The following is a 22,742-nucleotide window of genomic DNA, read 5'->3' on the forward strand; positions in this document are numbered from 1 at the left end:
GGAAACAGAATTAGATTCCTGGAGTCCTGACTTAGCACCAACTGTTCTCATTTACTCTGTACAGTATCACCATTAAGTTGGACATGTTGGTTTAGGGCCCCATCTGTAATTGACCTCTTGCATTAACTAGATGTTAAAGCTTAGCAAGGACAAAATCTCAGGAAAGGACTTAGGAAGTAGGGTTTTAGTCCAGTTATTCCAGTAGTGAGGTTTGATGCTATGATTCTCTAGGAACCATTAAGAGATTTCCTAGTTTAAGAATGTATAGCCAGTCAGGCACGGTGGCTCACGCCTGTTATCCCAACACGTGGGAGGCTGAGGCAGGTGGATCACCTGAGGTCAGGAGTTCAAGACCAGCCTGACCAACATGGAAAAACCCAGTCTCTACTAAAAATACAAAATTAGCCAGGCGTGGTGGCACATGCCTGTAACCCCAGCTTTCCAGCTCCTCGGGAGGCTGAGGCAGAATTGCTTGAACCCGGGAGACGGAGGTTGCAGGCTGCAGGGAGGCAGAGGTTGCAGGTTGCGGTGAGCCGAGATCGCGCCATTGCACTCCTGCCTGGGCAACAAGAGCGAAACTCCATCTCAAAAAAAAAAAAAAAAAAAAAAGAAAAAAAAGAATGTATAGCCTCTTCAAAGGTATTCTGTCAACCATTCCACTTGAGGATTTAATTGGCTATTTTTATTTAATGAAGGGACATTAATTTAATTGAAATCAATCCATTATTTATTACCTAAGCTATCAATAAAGACTATAGTATTTTGGGACAAAACTCTTTTGACCAAAATTTTAAATAACTGAGCTGTCAGTCACTTTAATGTTTGGTATTGGTAGACAAATGTCTAAAACAGTGATACCCAGCATAGGCCAACTTGTAGCTTCCCAAGTTCAATCATTCCTATTAAGGTATTTTATCATTTTACACTCTACAGGAAATACAATTGTCATATGACCCATTTTGTTAGTGATGACTGTAATGGAGTTCCAGTCAAGAAATGAGTGTCACTGGTCTAAAGGCTTATTGAACAGCTTAAATTTTTTTTTTTTTGAGACAGAGTCTCACTCTGTCACCCAGGCTGGAGCGCAGTGGCACAATCTCGGCTCTCTGCAACCTCCACTTTCCAGCTTCAACCTCCACTTCCCAGCTTCAGCCTCCCGAGTAGCTGGGACCACAGGCGCACACCACCTTGCCCAGCTAATTTTTTGTATTTTTAGGAAAGCCGGGGTTTCACCATGTTGGCCAGGCTGGTCTCAAACTCCTGGCCTCAAGTAATCCGCCCGCCTCAGCCTCCCAAAGTGCTGGGATTACAGGCGAGAGACACTGCGCTTGGTCAGAACAGGTTAAATCAAATTCAAATGTAGCACTAAATGCAGCAAAAATTATACAATATATTTAATGAATAGATTCCTAAGCTTATTTTAAAATAATGCATGCCTAGATTCAAAGCAAAATTTAAATAAAAGAATACCTTGAATAGCTGGGGGACAGATAATCAATGTCTGCTGAAAAGCATCACCACAACCAAACTGAGCAGTTCCTGCCTGCAGAGGTATTCCATGGTGCACAACTGAATGAGCAGATGTGGTCAATGCCTGAAACAATCAGCACATTATACAGAGCACATTAGACAGAGCAGTCTTCTAAATGAAACACACATGCTGTATAAATAGAATTCAAACACATTTCTTAAGATCATAATTCTACAATTAAAATGTGCCCAGAGCCAGGCGCAGTGGTTCACGCCTGTAATCACAGCACTTTGGGAGGCTGAGGCAGGCAGACCATGAGGTCAGGAGATGGAGACCATCCTGGCTAACACAGTGAAACCCCGTCTCTACTAAAAGTACAAAAAATTAGCCAGGCGCGGTGGCAGGTGCCTGTAGTCCCAGCTACTCAGGAGGCTGAGGCAGGAGAATGGCATGACCCCAGGAGGCGGAGCTTGCAGTGAGCTGGGATTGCGCCACTGCACTCCAGCCTGAGACACAGCGAGACTCTGTCTCAGGGGAAAAAAAAAAAAAAAAAGTACCCAGAAAATGAGAACAAAAACAAGCTGCCAAAATTAAAATTTAAAAACTGATTCTACTGACCTCTACTTTTGGTAGAGTTATGGCATAGAAGGGCACATGGAAGATACTTAGAGAATGAAGAGAGGAATGGAAAAAAAATGAATTTGAGTAGATATGTTCCAATTGTTATACCTCGAAATTTTAAGAGATTTGGTAAAAACAGATATAGTAAGACCTCACTAGCACTGTACATTCTAACTGACACCAAACTTCTGTATATATCAAAAGTAAAATGAGCAATCATTAAAAAAAGACCCTAAGTTATTAATTACTACACATTCTTACCTGACTTCTTAATGTTCCAATTTTAGTAAAATTTGCAGTCAGTGTAGCAGTACTGCTTGAAGCAACTGGTCTTAAAAGTGAAGTTTTGTTGTGATTATTTGTGTCACATAAATTTAGGTGGGACTTACAAATATCCATAATATGAAAACAGGACTTTACGCTGTAAAACAAAAGTGAAGGTATTATAGTATTATTCTAAATGCTTAGTTTTAAATTGAGGTACATTGACAAAATAAAAAAATGATTCCTAAAAGAAAAAAATCCTATGATTTGCACTTAATCTGCTTCTTTCCAGTAATATTTCTAACAGGAAATCTTACCAGAAAAGATTAAGTTTCAGAGCAAGTAAAAGTATACATTCTGCAGTATTTTTCTTAAAACAGTAAAACCATAGTAAGCATTTTTGGTTAGTATGCAATAATTTTACGACCCCCTATACGAAAAATTTTTTCCTAAATTTCTAGATCTCCACACCACTAAATTAACAGTACCAAAGAGTTGCTATCGTGTTACTTTCAAAGTGACTGTATATGAAAAACATTAGGACATTTTACGTGTTTGAGGGGAAAAATCTAACTGGGTTGTAGAAAAATGTAAATTTTAAGAACAATTCACAATGATAAACATTGGGTTCATTCCTATGCCTTCTTCATTTTGTCTTTTTAAATACTGAAGGAAGCTGTTTTAAGTCACTTAAATTTACTCCCTTCATCTCCCAAAATATGTCTGAGGCTCAAAGAATTTGTAAGATTTGGCCGGGTGCAGTGGTTCACACCTGTAGTCCCAGCACTTTGGGAGGCCAAGGTGGGTAGATCACTTGAGCCCAGGAGTTCAAGACCAACCTGGGCGACATGGTGAAACCCTATCTCTACAAAAAATTAGCCAGGCACGGTGGCGCATGCCTGTAATCCCAGCTACTCAAGAGGCTGAGGTGGTGAGAGGAGCACTTGAGCCTGTGAGGCAGAGGCTGTAGTGAGCAAAGATTGTGCCACTGCACTCCAGCCTGGGCAACTGACAGAGCAAGACCCTGTCTCCAAAACAAACAAACAAACAAAGAAAATACAAGGAATCTGTAATATTACAGGCCTTTGGAATGTTAGTATATATTCTTCCCTACCAACCTATAATCTACTGACCCATGAAAAACCTCCTTTCCTTCACAATGCAGGAGAAAAAGAGGAAAAAGGAAAGCAAAAGTTGTGGGGAAAAAAAAGTAAAATGGAAGTTGTAGGACTCAAAATATGATAGAATCTACGGTCTGGGAAAACTGAAATGTGACCTGAAAGAGAAAACTGTTAGCATTTCCTTTTATATATGCCTGGTTATTAAGATAAGAAAGTCATGTATAATAAAAACAAAACCACTCAGTCTTATTTTTAGTATCGCATTTTGGAGAAGGAACACTGGACTGCAATTCAGACTTCAGTTCTAGTTCCGGACAGTTACTGGTGTATATGAACTTGGTCAAGTTAGCTTAGCCTCTTTTTACTCAGGTTACTTGTATTTAATGAAGAAAAGTAATTTCTCTGATGCAGTGATTTTCTATAGACTTATTATGTTTTTAGAAACACTTTAAAAGATCTTAAAGTAACATACTGGTTGCTATGAGGGAAATCTAGAAGATGTTTCATATTCACAAAAGGATGGTTCAGGGTCTCAGCTGGAGTAATTCTTAAATCTGCATCAATCAGCAACATTTTCTTCAACAGACTAACAAATTCTCTTCTATCAGCTTTCTCAGCCAAAAGATCACTTCCTTCCAAATCCATCACTGTGTTCACCTAAGAAATCAAAATTTCAAGCCATCAAGTAAAAATAAGCCAGAGAGAGTAGTATAAATTCCACAGTCAAAAAAGAAAACAAAAATCACAACACAGGAGAGGAGAGGGAACTACGATTATCTTAAAACAAAGAAGAACAATTAATATTAAATCCTCAAAATGTGTTGAGGTACCAAATAGGATTCAAAGCATAAAAGAAGATTTTAAAAATTAAACAAATATCCATTTCTAGCGAAATATAGGGAAAAGAAATCTGTTGGCTAGGATTTTTCCTTTCAAAGCAAACATTTTTTTACTAAAGAACGAATAGGTAAATTAAAATTTTCATAATGACAAATGCAATTTAGTTCCTGAAAGGTTGAAAATAGAATCAGTTTCATTTGAAAAACGTAAAAACAGCATGGACTCTGTAGCCATTTAAAAACTGAGTAACATGTTTTGGGCCCCTTGGCATTCAGGTCTACCGTCTAAGCATACCAGATTAACAAATGTGGCTATGGTACTCACATGCGCTATGTCATCCAGACTGTTGAAAATGTATTTTCTGGCTTCTTTAGACTTCATTCCTGTCTCTGCCTCATGCTCTTCCAATGTCTTATTGCACGTATCAAAGGGAAAAAAGAATACATTATTCTCCACAATATGCAAATTTCTTTAATCCTGGCACATTTAGTCTAATATATTAAATATTCTAAGACAAATAGTAATTTCAAAAGAGAAACTATCAAAACGTATTTTTTAAAGTATACACAAAAAAAATGAGAAGTGCTTGGTTCAGGCCAAGAAAAAAATTACAAAAGTAACAAACCCCATAAAGAAAATAACTAGGCCTGGCATGGTGGTTCACACCTGTAATCCCAGCACTTTGAGAGGCCGAGGTGGGTGGTTCACGAGGTCAAGAGATCGAGACCATCCTGGTCAACATGGTGAAACCCCATCTCTACTAAAAATACAAAAATTAGCCGGGTGCAGTGGCATATGCCTGTAGTCCCAGCTACTTGGGAGGCTGAGGCAGGAGAATCACTTGAACCCGTGAGGCGGAGGTTGCAGTGATCTGAGATCATGCCACTGCACTCCAGCCTGGCGACAGAGGGAGATTCTGTCTCAAAAAAAAAATAACTGTTTATGAAGTTAATTATTGAGGATTTACTGATTCCCCCAAAAATCCTAGCACACTTGGGATATGTAGTAAGAGGTCAGATTCAGTCCCTGTCCTATAAAGTGTAATAATGTAGAAATGAGAAGATAAATACACAACACAAATATAGTTATACACATAAATGTTTTTTAAAATTTAAGATGAATTAATAATTATGTTGTGGAATTAGAGAGTAAGTGAAGTTATTCTAAGAGGACTTGCTTCTTAAAGAATAAAGGGGGCTGGGCACAGTGGCTCACACCTGTAATCTCAGCACTTTGGGAGGCCAACGTGGGCAGATCAAAAGGTCAGGAGTTCAAGACCAGCCTGGCCAATACGGTGAAACCCTGTCTCTACTAAAAATACAAAAATTAGCCGGGCATGGTGGCGGGCACCTGTAAACCCAGCTACTTGGGAGGCTGAGTTAGGAGAATCGCTTGAACCTGGGAGGCAGAGGTTGCAGTGAGCCAAGATCGCGCCACTGCGCTCCAGCCTGGGCAAGAGAGCAAGACTCCGTCCCAAAAAAAAAAAAAAAAGAGAGAGAGAGAGAGAGAAGGACAGGGTCAGGCATGGTGGTTCACGCCTGTAATCCCAGCACTTTGGAAGGCGGAGGCGGGCGGTTTTCTTGAGGTCAGGAGTTCAAGACCAGCCTGGCCAACACAGCGAAACCCTGTCTCTACTAAAAATATAAAAATTAGCTGCGCGTGTGGTGCAAGTTTGTAGTCCCAGCTACTTGGGAGGCTGAGGCAGGCGAATCGCTTGAACCCAGGAGGCAGAGGTTGCAGTGAGCCAAGTTGGCACCACTGCACTTCAGCCTGGGCGAGAGAGAGAAACTCTATCTCAAAAAATAAAAACGAAAAAAAAATTGATAAAAATAAAATAAAGAAGGACCAAAAATGAAAATTCAAAAGAAGGAAGTAATTTAGTAAAATGTAAATAGATACGGAAGGTATTATCCATGCATATAAGGCATCTTAGAAAACTAGTCTTCTAAATATTCTATTTTTTAATGAATTACCTTTAATCTCCAACCAGAATGAGACATATCTGTTTCTTTGCAAAAAAATCTTGTGGATTTAGTACCCACATTTAACAACTGTTCTCCTGGTAAACCTTGAGTCTGAGAAATGTATCGAATCTGAAAAATAATTTACAGAACAGAATAGTTTATTCTTTCATGTGACAGAACACTTAAGTCAGACACCAGGCTGTATGTTAGGTCAGGTATGAAAATACATAGTCTATGCCCTCAAGAAATGCATTGTCCAGTGGAAAACATATATGGAAAAAATTGTAATACAGAATTATAAGTATCATAATAAAAGCATGCTTGACAGACAGAAAAGGCATACCTAAAGTAATTGTGATCAGGTAAAGTTCTAGAAGAGGTGGTCCTCAAGTTTGGTGTTAAAAGAAAAATAACAGGAGTTTGCACTGGAAGGGTGGGGGGAAAAACTATGCTAAGGTTATAGTATGTGCAAATATGGAAAATCAAGAGAGAATACCCTCACATTCAAACACTGAAAGTACAGAGGGTCACTAACAACAGAGAATGCTAAGAGATGAAATTGAACTAGCAGGTAAAGGGCTTTATCAGCAAATTAAGAAATTTGGATTAGATGCCAGGAGGTAATAATGAGAAACCACTGGACAAATTTCAGCAGGAAATTGACAGCTTACATTTTAAAGTAATGTCTGACAATGGGTGAGGGGATAAGGCCAGAGAAGAGATGAAGAGGGTCTGAACTGAGAGACTGAATGGGAATAGAGAGGAAGGAATGAATTCAAAAGAGATTTAGATTGATAAAGACTGGGTGAATTACTATGGTGGGAGTTTGGAGGGAACACTTTTTTGAGACACTGATATATACACAGCTGTGTCTCTAGGGGAAGAGGCATGGTAGCTGATGGGCTCTCCCAAGGGTGATACTAAAAAACTCCAGCTTCAGGGCTTCTGAACTTAGTATTTCTGTTTGAAATATTCTTTCCGCAGATATCTGTATGGCTCTCTTGCTTCCTTCAGCTCTTGGTTCAAATGTTCCCTTACTGACCAGGCCTTCCATGACCCATCAATAAATAACAGCAAACTCTGCCCTTCTCAGTACCTCACCCACCATCCTCCTGGCTATATTTTTCTCCACTGTGCTTTTCATTATCTAATATTCTATACATTTATTTTCCATTTTCTTACCTCTCCATGAGACTCTTAAGTTCCATGAACAGAAGGACTTTTCTGTTTACTTACATACCCCCAGAGCCCATGAAAGTGCCTGGTACACAGTAGGCCCTCAAATATTGATTCCCCCACTTAATGAGTGGGAAACATGGGGGATAAACAGGGGCTCAGAAAAGAGAGAGATCTCTGGGGGCTAAAATTATTTTTCCATCCTTCCTTCTTACTAAAACTTGACTCCCCTAACCTGTATGAGAATAAATGCAAAGACTTTTTTTTTAAACCTCAAAGACTCTGCTCCATCAATTAGTCCATCCTCTTCTGCATCTTCTATTTCTTCCTCCCTCTGAGCTCTCTCCCAAACAAATACAAAAATGTTCAATATCTTCTATCCTAAAAAAAAAAAAAAGTAAACCTCCCTTAACTACTTAACTCTCTCGTCTCACCTTTAAAATAGTAGCCTATATTATTTCACTTCCCATTCACACTTCAACACACTGCAATCTGAATTTTACTCTCATCACCCTCGTGATATGGTACTAAGATAAGTAATGGCCTGTTAGTAACAGACACGTTTAATAATCACATATAAATCCTTATTTTGATACTAATGGCTACTACCATTTTACATAAAAACCATTCACTCAGTTTCCACGACACCATTCTTTTCTGGGTCTCTTTCTACTTCCTGATAGTCTTTCACTGTGTTCCCCTGTTTGTTCTTTATATGACACTGCTTTCCAGAGTCTTGTCTTTTTTCCCTCTACAAGTCGTAAGTTCCCACAATTTTATCTCTAAATCTGTGTCTCAATCTTTGGCTCTAGCTCTGGGGCTCCAGACCCAACCACTTATTGAAACTTGCGACCTGGTTGACTCTAGTACCTCCAACTGAATATATCCTAAACTGATTTGCCCCCAGATCTGCTAATCCTTATGTATTTTCCTGCTGTGGTTAATAGCAACACCACCCACTCAAATCAGAAACCTGAAATTGATGCCTTATACCTCTTCCTCATCATGCTCCCCCAACATCCAAAAGCCTAACAATTTTACTTCATTAACATTTTTCACAACTGTCCCCTCCTCTCCATCCCTACCTCAGATCCTCTTCAATTCTGAGTTATACAATTTCACAAGCCTCCTGATTATTCTACCTGCCTCCAGTCTCTCCTAATGTCCTTACCCGCTCACCCCCAATTCATTATTGACACTACTGCCAGACATCCTGGCAAAATGTGCGTCTGTTAGTCACTTGTATAAAATTACTTAATAACCCTTTACTGACTAGAGCAAGCTTGTCCAACCAGCAGCCCTGGCCCAGGGGCTGCATGAGGGCCAATACAAATTCCTAAACTTTCTTAAAACATTATGAGATTTTTTTTGTGATTTTTTTTTTTTAAGCTCATCAGCTATCATTAATTTTAGTGTATTTTATGTGTGGTCCAAGACAATTTTTCTTCTTCCAATGTGGCCCAGGGAAGCCAAAAGGCTGGACACCCCTGACCTAGAGGGTCAATTCCAGACCTCTAACCCTAGCAAACAAGCCCTCCTACTATATATATTCCCTGTCCTTTTATATTCTCCTGGTACTTCGGCACCATCTGGCACCATGTCGAACCACATGGGCCAGTTTCTCTTTCCTATATTGTTCTCAAACTCCTATTTATCCAACATACATATTCCCCCTTTCACCAAATTCACAGGACAAACTTTTACTATTCCTTCTTCAAGACTCAGCTCAAGAAACTTCTCCTCTATAAAGCCATCCCTGATGATGTCAAGCAGAGGTAATTACTCTATTCTGTGCTATCATCACACCTAGAACATGCATTTATAATTATTATAACTATATTACAATTTTTTACATGTCTGTTTTCCCTACTAGATTGTATGCCTTCCAATAAGTCTGTTTTATTCACATTTGTATCCCCAGTTTTATAAAAAATGACAACGAAAACTTCCACATTATAAACTGGCTTCATTTCATTAAAGTGCTGCTCTGTCTCCCCACCTCCCACCCACTAAGTAGCTAAATTCCTTATTTCAAGGAAACAGGAAAATGGAAGGAAAAAGTACTAAGAGTTTGCTGCCCAGATGCTGCATCAGACAGAAAAGCCATCAACAATTCAATTTCAATAAACAGAGCATCTATTATGTGCTAGATGCTAAAGACATGTAGATAAATAAAATATGGTGGCAATCTTCAAAAGCACAATTTGGTAGAACAGATAAATGTTTAAGCATGTAATCTGCAATTAGGCTAATAAGCCATTGTGAAGAAGAAAACAAAGTGCTGAAAAAGCAAAGAGAATAGAGCAATTAATGTACCTCAGGAGTTAAGATGGCTCTGTAAAACAAAAACAAACAAACAAACAAAAAAAGTGGCCAGTGAAACTCTGAGTTTATTACTTGTCATAATGCCCGCTCAGTCATTTGAAGAGAAAAATATTCCATCTAGAACCCCTAATATATACATATGTTTGCCTTCCTCCATCTCCAGTGAATGAAGAATGGGAATCTGACACATAATTCTAAACTGGCCTCATGAACTCAACTAGAAAAAAAACTAAGTCAATCAGATTAACTATGTCAGAAATGTGAACTAAGAAATACCAATGACTCTTGGGGGATGAGCTAAAGGGTTATAGGTAGAGCTGGAGTTTTATGGTCATGTAACCTAACCAAAGGTAAGGTGAGCAGAAACTCAGATCAGAATAGACAAAGGTACTTGAAGAACAGCCAAGTTACACTGATGGTCCGGTACCAGTGACGTTCTACCAACACCTGTTAATTCCTCCAGTGTCACCTTGCTTTGAAAAGCACCTTCAATTCCAAACTTCACAAATCCCAGTCATATTATAGTTCCATTCTTGGATCCTTGTGATAGTCCACTGATACAGTTTGAATGTCTGTCCCCTCCAAATCTCATGTTGAAATATAATCCCCAGTGTTGGAGGTAGGGCCTGGTGGGAGGTGTTTGGGTAATGGGGGCCGATACCTCATGAATGGCTTGGTGTTGTTCCCCCAACAGTGAGTTCTCTCAAGATCTGGTTGTTTCAAAGTGTGTGGTGCCCATCTCCCCCGTCTCTTGCTCCTATTCTCACCATGTGAAACGCCTGCTCCCCTTCCCTTCTGCCATGATTGTAAGCTTCCTAAGACCCTCACCAGAAGCACATGCTAGAGCCATGCTTGTACAGCCTGCAGAACTATGAGCCAATTAAATTTCTTTTCTTTATAAATTACTCAGGTATCCCTTTAGAGCAATGCAAATGGCCTAATACATCCATACATATAAATAAATGCCCCCTTATTTGGGCCAGCTTGAGTGGGTCTCTTTGCTAAATAGCCTGACAAACATAGAAATCTTGAAAGATTTATTTTCCTCTGCAGTTGAAATAGTGAACTTTATTTTTCTTACATAAGACTTGAAATTACCAAATATAATTTGAATATAAAGTCAGACTCTTAGTTGCTCTGGATAATATTCTATCTAAACTCCAACAAACATTTTGGAGAAATAACATTTACCAACTATTGTCATCCATTCATCCATCCATCCATCCATCCATCCATCCATAAAATAGTCCTTAATTCCCTAGAATACTTTTGGTAATTCCCTAGTACATATAAGTCCTGTAAATAGAACACTAATAAGACAGTTTATCTACAATTAAGACAGGAAGGGATTCACACACTGTAACAATTAGTGGTAGGATCTTCCCTAACCACACACACTAAATATAGATGTCTATATAAACGGAAATAAAATGCACAAACAAGAAAATATGAAATTATAAATTTTCAACATGGTCAGTGTCCACTTACAGAATTTAAAATCCAAACAGAAAATGGCATTGGAAAGGCTTTAAGAGATGATAAATATGATTAAAGGGCTAGAACACAAACCCCATAATGAAGAATTAAATTACTTTGAATATTTTTCCTGGCGATTCACATTTGCCTTTTAAGAATATAATAATTTGGCCAGGCGCGGTGGCTCATGGAACACTTTGGAAGGCCTAGGCAGGAGGACCACTTGAGCCCACAAGTTCAAGTTTACAGTGAACCATGATCCTGCCACTGCACTCCATCCAAGGTGACAGAGAAAGACTCTGTCTTCTAAAGAAGAATATGATAATTATAGTTCTACTGTTAAGAACTCTTTAGTTTACATCCATAAAGTGGAGGCAATAGTAGTGTGGACTTCATAGGGTTGTTACGAGCATTAAATGAGTTAATATAAAGTGTTAACAGCAGTTCCTAGTACATAAAAGAGCTCAGTAAGCATTAGTTAATAATACTATTGCCCACTGCACTGCCACTGTAAGGCAAAAAATAATAATTAGAAAAAAACTGCCAGGCCAGGTGCAGTGGCTCGCACCTGTAATCCCAGCACTTTGGGAGGTCCAGGCGGGAGGATCACTTAAGCCCAGGACTTTGAGACCAGCTTGGGCAACACAGAGAAAGAGACCCCATCTCCACAAAAAATTAAAAATGAGTCAGGCATGCTGGTGTACACCTGTATCCCCAGCTACTGGGCACAGCCTGAGGTGGGAGGATTCCTTGAGTCCAGGAGTTCAAGACTGCAGTGAGCTATGATCATGCCACTGCATTCCAGCCTAGATGACAGACTGAGACCCTGTCTAAAAAAAAGTATCAACTCCCCAATTGGGGTGTCCAAGTATATCTAGGCAGCTGATTACTGGAATAAGGAACACATAAGAGAGAGAGACATACCCTACTGGTGGCCCTTTCACATCCTAACATTAGATGATCATAATATAGGGAGATGGGGAAAATCTGTGAAAATCAAACATGTTAATAAACAGACTAAAGTTGTTTTGGGAAACATATGTGGCCAGGCGCAGTGGCTCACGCCTGTATTCCCAGCACTTTGGGAGGCTGAGGCGGGTGGATCATTTGAGGTCAGGAGTTTAACACCTGCCTGGTCAATATGATGAAACCCCGTCTCTACCAAAAATACAAAAATTAGCCAGGCATGGTGGCACACACCTGTAGTCCCAGCTACTAAGGAGGCTGAGGTGGAAAAAATTGCTTGAACCTATGAGACAGAGGTTGCAGTGAGCCAAGATGGAACCACTGCACTCCGGCCTAGGTGACAGAGTGAGACCCTGTCTCAAAAAATAAAAAGAAAAGAAAAAAGAAAAACATATGTGAACATTTTAATAAGTGCAAAAAAAGCACTTGAAAGTCCCAAATCAAGTTAAGATAGGAAAAAAAAAATTTATCAAAATTTATCAAAGCCTATATAATAAATACTATGCTTGAAAATGAGTTAAAGTCCCAGATTAGGGCCAAAACAAAGATGCCCACAAAAATCACTACAATTTATTTGCTTTGCATTCATGCATTTTGTAAAATATTTTAAAACACTGAACTGTGGGTGGGGCACAGTGGCTCACGCCCATAATCTCAACACTTCGGGAGGCCAAGGCAGGCAAATCACGAGGTCAGGAGTTCGAGACCAGCCTGGCCAACGTGGTGAAACCCCATCTCTACTAAAAACACAAAAATTAGCTGGGCATGGTGGCGCGTGCCTGCAATCCCAGCTACTTGGGAGGTTAAGGCAGAATAATCTCTTGAACCTGGGAGGCAGAGGTTGCAGTGAGCTGAGAGCATGCCACTATACTCTAGCCTGAGCGACAGAGTGAGACTTCGTCTCAAAAGAAAAAAGAAAAACAAACAAACAAAACAAACAAAACACTGTGAGACTATTGATGCTATATGCCAATGGCCAACGACTTTTTTTTAATCCCTTTGGTAATATACATCCTGAAAACATTGTCAATCTGGATCAGATAATACCTGTTCCAAGTTTAGTTTAAAAAAATAAACATTCATTATAAAATTTAGAAAAACTGAGTTTTGGTCAAAGCTTTGTCTTTAAAATTACTATTGTGACTTTTGACAAGTTAATTAATTTTTCTGGGCCTCAGTTTTCTCCTTTATAAAATGAAAAGGGGGCAGTTACTGGGTAATCTCTGGGGTCCTTTTCAATACTAATATCAGTTGTCCAAGATGAACAGTGAAGTCCTCGAGTATAGTAACAAATCAACTTGAAATTGCCACTAGAGGGTGTCCTGCTCCAGGGTACTACGCAAGCCATAGACTAATCTACAAAGCCAAGACTGTATTTCTAGCATTTTACTGGTGCCTCAGTACTCCAACAGCTAAAGGATTACGGGACTCTGATTCAATTACTAACTTGTTTAGAACTGACAGTAGTCTTGCACCTGTATGAAAGCTAGTAATTGGATAGAAAGCTGAAAGATGACAGAATGTATGGAAAATTTTACAGACACTCAGTGGAATCCTGAACGTGGAAGAGGGAAGGTGGAGAATATAGAAAACCTAACCTAAAAGGGAAGATTCATGATGACAATAGATTAAAGTAAATGATAACATCTGATCTAATAATCAATATTAAATGAGAGTCATCTCAGGAACATTTAAGTCACCTAAATAATTACCTCTCTTATTCCTCTTGATAGAGAAAATAGCCCTAATCATGATTAGATTAATATAATTATGATTAGATTATAGGCTATAATCACGATTATGTAATAGGTGCTTTAAATTCTTCTATTTTCTATTTTTTCTTCCTTGAAAGTTAAATATCACCTAAATAAAAATACTACTCAGAATGACAAAATTAATGTAACTACTTCGTTGATTTTGACTAGCATTTTCTATTAGAATTATTTGAGTACATTATCTCAAAGATACTCAAAGAATAATGAATATGATGGCAGTTTCTCCAAATAATAATCTTGGTATTAATAATTAAGACTACTAGCAAACAACATTGCTTAATAGTATAGAAAGGCTAATGAATATACCTGAAAACTACCATGAAAAGTGTGCTTAATAAGGTAATTTGCTGAAATCTACTGAGAATCATTGAACAGTGCTAAAAGAGAATTTCAGCACCATTCAAAACAGCTAAAAAGACTGAGGAGGGTTCAAGTGACAGAGGTATTTAAAACACCAATAATGGCAGTTGGTTTAAGACCAAAAGTTTTAACGCCTTTTAGGAGCTTTCACGCCTTGGGAGGGGCTGACGTTTCATACATCATCAAAGTTTGTCACCCAAGCAAAGCACAATTAATTAAAGGGACACAATCCAACCTTTTATATGTTTACAGTATAAAATTTTTCCAATAATTTTACAAAACTGGTTTTGAGACTCTGTAGGCTGTAACTTTATGAAAACTTACTTCAGCATTATAAAAGTTTTCAAAATCAATTCTACAAGATCCCAGGTTCTGTCACTTTATGTTAAAAAGACTTCCAGTGTATTGTACACTTGCAGCCATGCATTCCTATAAGACTGTTATTATTCTTTACTTTCTACCAATACTATTAGATTATCATTATTTGTTACCTGATCATACTCCAAGGCTCCTGGGTAGAGCGGCCATCCAAGGAATAATTCTGCAATCACACATCCCAATGACCACATGTCTATGGCTTCACAAAATGGCAACCCCAATATAATCTCTGGAGCTCTGAAATTTAAAATTAAAACAAAAATCAGGGTGGTTTTTCTCTAAAATTACCTAATTTCAACTGGCATCCTAGGAAGTTAGTAAAACGACAGAGGTATCACATTCTATGTATAGGAACTCTTCACTATTTCAAAACTCTTTGAAACCTAGACATAATCCTGAATTAATCTGAAAGGGGCACTATGAGTACAACATTTCTATAATAAAGTCTCTTCCACCGTAATCCTGTTTCCTCATAGCTTTATTAACATAACATTTTTTGAAAAACATAGATCTTGTTTTTAAGACTATAGCAGATCAGAAATAACACAACAGGATGAGAACTGGCAAACTATTAAATACATACTATGACATCAGCGGAACTGAAAACCAGACATTGAGAGATAAAACCAAAACAAAGCAAAACCCTCAAAAGCTAAAAGTGAATCTAGACCTAGATACTACTTCAGAATACAGTAATAAATATTTACCTAATTGGAGCTATTAGTCATCCAAGAGATTAAATTCAGTGTATTCTGTCTTAAAAGGCAGACAAGTATATAGCATAAAACAAAATAGTTAAAAAGCATATTAGCACTTAAAAGGATTTGGTCATTTGGGAAATGTAATCCAAGAAACATATTATTCCTAGATAGATTATGTTACGTCTTCATATGGATTTCCCTTGAGAAGATTCATGTTCTAAGACAGACTCCATGTACAGCTGTGTAATTCCAAAGAAGTCATACGTATCACAGTTATCCTAGATTTGTGTGTGCATGTGTATAATTTTAAAACAATCTCAATCTTACAGAGTAGTTGCAAGAACAGTACATATTTTTTCCCAAATCACTTGAGAATAACTTGCCAAATTTCTGTATACTTTATAGTTCCTACAAACAAGAATATTCTCCTACATAACCACAATACAGTCATCAAAATCAGGAAATGAACACTGATATATCTCCACCATCTAAGCTTCAGACTCCAGTTAAGTTTGGCCAATTATACTAATACCATCCTTCTTGGCAAAAGGATCCAACTCAGGATCATGCATTGCATTTAGTTGTCCTATCTCTTTCAGTCTTTTTCAATATGGAATAATTCCTAAGTTTTGTCTAGATTTCCAAGACCTTTGCATAACATATTACATGCCAGGTATTTGGAGAAACGTCCCTCAGTGTGGGTTTGTCTGATGTTTCCTCATAATTAGATTCAGAGGAATATCACAGAAGTCATCATGTTTTCTCATTGCATCTTATTAGGCATGCAATTCTGATATGTTCCATTACTAATAATTTTTACTTTGATCACATGATGTCTGCTATATTTCTCCACCACTAAGTTCCTCCTTTTCTCTTTCTAATTAAGTATTTTGTGGGATCTCAATTTGAAACTATATAAATAATCCATTTCTTATCAAACTTTCATTTTTTTCATTTATTTACCCGTATGAGTACAGATGAAAGGATTCCTACTTTATTCAATGAGTTATAATCCATGACTATAATTACTTATTTTGATTCTCAAATTTTCCCAGATTCGGCGTAGTGGCTCACACTTTGGGAGCCACCAAATCCCAGCACTTTGGGAGGCCAACATGGTAGGATTGCTTGAGCTCAAGAGTTCTAGACCAGCCTGGGCAACATAATGAGACCTCATCTCTACAAAAAAAAAAAAAAATTTTTTTTTTTTTAAATTAGCCAGGGTGATGGTCCACACCTATAGTCCCAGCTACTTGGGAGGCTGAGGTGGGAGGGTCGCTTGAGCCCAGGAGGTCCAAGCTGCAGTGAGCTGAGATCGTGCCACTGCACTCCAGCCTAAGGGACAGACCTAGGCTCTGTTTCAGAGGGGAAAAAAAAAAAAAAAAAAATCCCAGATTTGACCAGTCAGAACTCCCTCAGACTTTTATGTTCTTCTGACATGTCCTCATCATTCTCAGATTATTTCTTTGCTTTCTGACACAGCAAGATATTCCAGGTTCCTCTTGTTCTTTCCCTCCTCCAGTCCTAGAAACAGCTATTTCTCTGAGGATCTCCGGTATCTTTTCGTGTAGAACAGACCTTTGAAACAAAGATCAGGGAGCTATGGAACCTCATTACTATTGGGATGGTTCCCAGACCTTCTCAGTACATATATTATCTAGAGTTAAGTAAAATAAATCTGCTAATTTCTTAACTGAGACTGGGGGTTGTCATCTCCTAAGGCAGTGGTTCTCAATCTTGGCTGTACATTACAATCATTTGGTCCTGGCCACACCCTACACCAATTAAATCAGAAACCCTGGGGATTAGGCTTAGGAATCAAGAGTGGCTTCAACATATAGCCAAAGTTGAGAACCAAAGCCCTACACTCAAGAAGTTAGACCAATGCCAGGACCATCCCATGTCCTCCCTACAACTCTTCTGGCAAAGGAAATTCAGAGGATAATAAACAAGTTGTCTTCTACCACAGACTTGGGATCTGCCCAGTAAATATTCTACTCTTGGCCCCATCTCTGCTGTAATTAATACTTAAGATTCAGTACAACCTTAACCAATCCACAGGCATTTGTTGAAAACAATTAAGAGCCATGGGGAGATTCTATGAGGTATAAAAGATCTTCAAAACATGGTTATAAGAGGTTTTCATTCTTTTGACAAAATATTCAAGTGTCTGTATAGATGTATACACATGAATTATATTTAGGTATAATCAAATGCCAAAATGTGTTGTAGAAAGATGAAAAAAAGTAAGCTGTACTAAGTTATTCATCCTATATATTCACAATAGTGTACCAAAAAAAGCTATCAAAGATGGAGACCTTATCCCTTTTTTGTTCATTATTTGTGTGCCCAGAAGCTTGTAAAGAATATGCATTCAGTAAACATTTCTCAAATAAATCATTTCAACATAGGTTGAATCACACAAAGAAAAGTATCAGAGTGCAGTCTGGGTTTCAACTAGGCCTTCAAATACAGAAGTCTAGGCAGAAAGAAAGAGAACAGGGCACAAAAGTTTATAAAGGGCATATATTAACCTATACTAAAAAAGATTCAAAGCAAAAATGCAGTTTTGAAAGTATGGCATGGAAATGAGATTCACTACCAATGTTAACCATATACTAATCTGAATGTGAAACAAAAATTAGTAAGACTAATGATATGCCTATTACTGTGTGTATAAAAGCTTTATTATTATTTTGAAATATTTAATATGAAAAATTCTTCATAGGATTTGAAATTTTTTGGTGTAGAAATTTTCAGTATCACATTTGGCAATGAAAGAAAAGTAACAGAATAACAGCACCTAAGATATACCATTTAAAGAGACTGAAACCATTTTAATTCTGTTAATGGTAAGAAAAGAGTTTCTGTCAGACAAAGAGCAACAAATTCCTTCTGCCATGTGCTACCATTTAATGAATAAGTCAAGTTTCTAACTGATGGTGACAACAAGAATATAGAGTCATCTTTACAAAATCTTGATCAGGAATTGCACATAGCCACTCAAACATAAAATCTAAGATACAAAAGTTACACTCACAGAAGCAAATTCAAGTTTCCCATTTTAAAATACAAAAGAGTTTTAACTGGGAGTTTTATACAAGTTCACTATCTATTATTGCATTAGTTCAGATCCTCTGAGAATTAAATTAGATATGCCAGAAATTGGTTGGGGAAGATGCCTGGGCAGCATACAGGCGGAGGAAGCAGAAGGAAGTGAGGAGAAACTTGAGCAGGGTCTGAGGGTGGAAGAAGAGAGGAAAAGGAGGAGTTGGGTACAAAGAACCTCTCACAGCAGCGCACTTACGAGAAAGTCTCGGTTGGGCCAATACCAAGTCTCTAAACAAACATTATCTGTATGAGGAACCTCCCATCAAGCAAGAATAGCCCAACTCTAGTGCCCCCCGCTCTGCCTGGTCATTGGTGGGAAGGAGCCCAAAGGAAGTATGGCCTCAGCCTGAGCACTGCAGTACATCTGAAGGTGCAGCAGCTGGAGGCTCGCAGCCAGCTGCTCCACACAGGGGACTCTCTTGAAGGGGACTCTGAGTGGCATACTTTCACAGCTGCCACAACTAGCTTCCCAAAAGCTTCTACATTTCATTTCACAATACATATCTATGATAGAGAAAATGCAGTAAATTTATTCACCAAGTCCCCTACAAACAAGACCAAATTCTCCCCAGTTAACCCTAGCATGCCATGCATTTTCTATGTATATCATACCATAGCATGAGAAAAGCTGGGAAGCAATGCCTGAGAACACTTACAATCTAGATGAAACTGCCAGAGACATGACAGTTCTACCAGCCAGTCTTACAACACAATACACTTCAAAAAATAAACCATGCATTGAAAGAATACAATCTGTCTGTTAGCAGTGAATAAAGCTTAGTTTACTGGTTTCATCTTAATTGGCTCTCAAATTCCTCCCATGGGCTAAATATACTTGTGTATGAAAAAGACCATAGCAAGAATTCTGACTTGTGGACCACTCACGAATCTTCTGTCCTACTCCTACAGAAAGCTCTTCCGCTTTTTTCATCTACCTTAACTCTTATCCTCTGAGCATGGCAGTGCTAAGGATATTGCAGAGAAGAGACATCATTTGTACTTTTGTAGAACAGTCAAGGCGCAAATTAAACATGCCAGTTAAATGGAGAATACAACTAAGCCTGTTTCTCGCACTCTATAAATAGTAACTCACGGTTAGAAGGTAAGTGTGAAAACCATAAACACAACAGTTTAGGGCATGTGATAAAGCCAATCTACATCTGAAATGCCATTTCTTTTCCTTTTTTATTTTTTGCCATGTGCTTTTAATCGAATTTATCAATATTAAGAGCAAATCCTTTCACTCTAAAATCTTGAAGCACTGATATAAAACTTATATTAAAGTGGTTAAGTTGAAAAACAATTTTCATTTTATCCACTATAAGTCAGTCCTCCAGTTCCCTGAACCTCTCCATCCCTAGGCCACCACAAATCCACTTTCTGTTTCTATAGATCTGCCTATTCCGGACATTTCACATAAATGGAATCTGGCCAGGCGTGGTAGCTCACGCCTATAATCCCAGCACTTTTGGAGGCCAAACCGGGAGGATCACTTGAGGTCAGGAATTCAAGACCAGCCTGGCCAACATGGTGAAACTCTGTCTCTATTAAAATACAAAAATCAGCCAGGTGTGGTGGTGTGCATCTGTAATCCCAGCTACTCAGGAGGCTGAGGCAGGAGAATTTGCTTCAGACTGGGAGGCAAAGGTTGCAGTGAGCCGAGATCGCGCCACTGCACTCCAGCCTGGGCGACACAGCAAGACTCCGTCTCAAAAAAATAATAATAAAAATAAAAATAAAAGTAAAATAAAAAGTTGGGAATGTATGAAGAAAAACTCTGGGAAGACAAATACTGGAGCCTGGTAAGGAAGCACTGATTTCACATAATAAAAATCACCTAAATAGTGCTAGATTTCAAACACTCAGGAGTAGATACACAGCTCTCCCCTTAATAGCGAGTAATTTACCTAAGCCTTAGTATTTTCATTTTTAAAACAGGGTTTTACTAACCTTACATACTCAGAAGATTATCTAAAGGACTAAGTAAAAGAATGTGTGTGAAATGTAAAGCAGTATATACATTCCTGTGAACTATTCATACTCACTGTCCTACTTCACATTTCCTCTTTTCAAACCTCCACCTCCTCCTCATCCTCACTGTTGTCCTTATATTCTACTTTACTAAAATAAATAGATGTAATCTGAAAGACAGCTTCCACATTCTTACCACATCTACTAGATCACTTGCAGCTGTCAGTGTAATGCTTCTATCTAAGACATCCATGCTCACCTACTGAAGTACATCACTCCAATTTCCCACTCTCATTACCAATATCTCTTTCTCTATAGGACAATTCTAGATCTCCATCTTGGAAAAATAAAGGAAAAGAAAAAAACTCTTGATGATATATCCTCCTTCCGCCATCACCCCTTTTTCTGTTCCCATTTTACACCAATCCTTCTTGAAAGCACTGTTTATACAAGCTGCCTCCAACTGTACCACCATCTTGAACTTATTCGAAAAGGCTTTCATTATCCTATCGTTCCACCCAGATAGCTCTTTATCAAGGTCACTAAATCACTGCATTTGCCATGTCCTCAATCTACTTGACTTGCAGTATTCAACACAGCTGATTATTAATCTAACTGCACTTGAATTCCAGGACACCGGAACTCTTCGTTCTCCTCCTTATCTCACTAGCACACCCTTTTCAGATTGCTTCACTAGTTCCGTTTCATTTTCCCAACGTTTAAACTTTGGGGTACCTAAAGGCTCAGTTTTTTGGCATCTATCCTCCCTTTGGGCATTTACCTCCCTTACATGATCTCATCCTGTCACATGTTTCTAAATAACCACCTCTATTCTTAAGACTCCCAAATGTTCATCTCCAACTCAGGCCTTTCTCTTTAACTCCAGACTTGTCAATCCAATTGTCTGCTCAGCACTTCTTCTTGAATGTTTATTAGGCATCTCAAACTGAATGTGTTCAGAAAGAACTCCTGATTCCCCCAAACTCACTTCTGTCACAGTCTTAGCCGTGTCCGTAAACGACAATTCTATCTTTCGGTTTCTCAGGCCTCCGTGAGAATCAGATTTAACTCTTCTCTTTTTCTCACTTCCCACATCAGCAAATTCCATTGACTCTATCTTCAAAATACAGTGTATCTATTAATAGAATGTAGCTACCTTTACTGCTAACACCCTGATCCAAACCACCATCATCTCTCATCTGGATTACTGCAAGAGCTTCCTAACTGTCCTTGCTTCTGTCCTTATCCTCTACCATCTCTTCTCATTCTAGCAGTCTGAGTGATCCATTTAGTACACAAATCAGACCATGTCATTCCTCTCCTCAAAATCCTAACTGGCTTCCTATCACAGAAAAAGTCAAATTTCTCACAATGTAACCACCTTTCCTGTTACCTCTCTAATCCAACCCCCATCACCTCCATCTGTTATTACAAGAGCTTCCTGCTCTTTGCTTCTGTCCTCACCCTCTGCCATCTATTCTCAATCTAGCAGCTTGAGTGACCCATTTAATACATAAATTAGACCATGTCACTCTTCTCCTCAAAACCCTGATAGCTTCCTATCTCAATTCCTCACAATGGCCTACAAGGTGCAGCCCTTAGCTACATCTGAAACTTCCTACCATTCTCCCACTTGCTTGCTCTGGTCCAGTCACATTAGCCTCCTTACTGTTTCAAGCCATAGTTCCTGCCTCAAGACCTTTGCATTTAAAAATATCTGGGAGAAGAGAGTTCCAGGCAGAGAGAATAGCAAGACTTGATCCCTTCCTCTTACTCTGTATTACTGCTTAACAGTCATGTTACTAGAAAGGCCTTCCCTGACCACCTTAAATAGAAGAGTAAGCCCTCACTAACACATGGCACTTGCCTTTCTTCCTTTATCCTGCTTGACTGTTCTCTATAGCACTTGTCATTAACTGATAAATACAATGGCTTATTATCTATCTCCTCTCTGCCCCCACTAGAATATAAATTCCATGGGGGCAAGAACTTTAATTCTTTTAATGCTATATTCCCAACATATAAAACACTTCATTATTTGTTCAATGAAATGATCAACCAACAAAAGCTAAAAGCATACATCATTCATTCAGGAAAGCAAAGAAAATGTTGTTGAACATCACCGATATATGAGCTGAACAGGTATGAACCAATGGACCCTTACAAAGTCATTTTGCACTAGGGACAACTGTTTTATGATTACATAATTAAAAATATATATA

The 22,742-nt window shown here is 38.5% G+C and overlaps 1 protein-coding gene across 3 annotated transcripts in view; it reads right to left on the reverse strand.

Moving 5' to 3' along the window:
* The window catches only part of HIPK3 (homeodomain interacting protein kinase 3), a 107,825-nt gene that overhangs the window by 13,769 nt on the left and 71,314 nt on the right, over positions 1–22,742 (reverse strand). For all 3 annotated transcript variants that reach the window (XM_011965562.1, XM_011965561.1, XM_011965563.1), the window contains exons 3-8: positions 14,851–14,974; positions 6,291–6,410; positions 4,642–4,728; positions 3,950–4,134; positions 2,354–2,513; positions 1,471–1,594 (exon numbers count right to left, since the gene is read on the reverse strand). In XM_011965562.1, coding sequence (XP_011820952.1) covers positions 1,471–1,594; positions 2,354–2,513; positions 3,950–4,134; positions 4,642–4,728; positions 6,291–6,410; positions 14,851–14,974 — 800 coding nt within the window. The remainder of the gene's footprint in view (positions 1–1,470; positions 1,595–2,353; positions 2,514–3,949; positions 4,135–4,641; positions 4,729–6,290; positions 6,411–14,850; positions 14,975–22,742) is intronic.

The sequence above is a fragment of the Mandrillus leucophaeus genome, unplaced genomic scaffold, assembly GCF_000951045.1.
Source record: "Mandrillus leucophaeus isolate KB7577 unplaced genomic scaffold, Mleu.le_1.0 Scaffold73, whole genome shotgun sequence".
Taxonomy (NCBI): Eukaryota; Metazoa; Chordata; class Mammalia; order Primates; family Cercopithecidae; genus Mandrillus; species Mandrillus leucophaeus.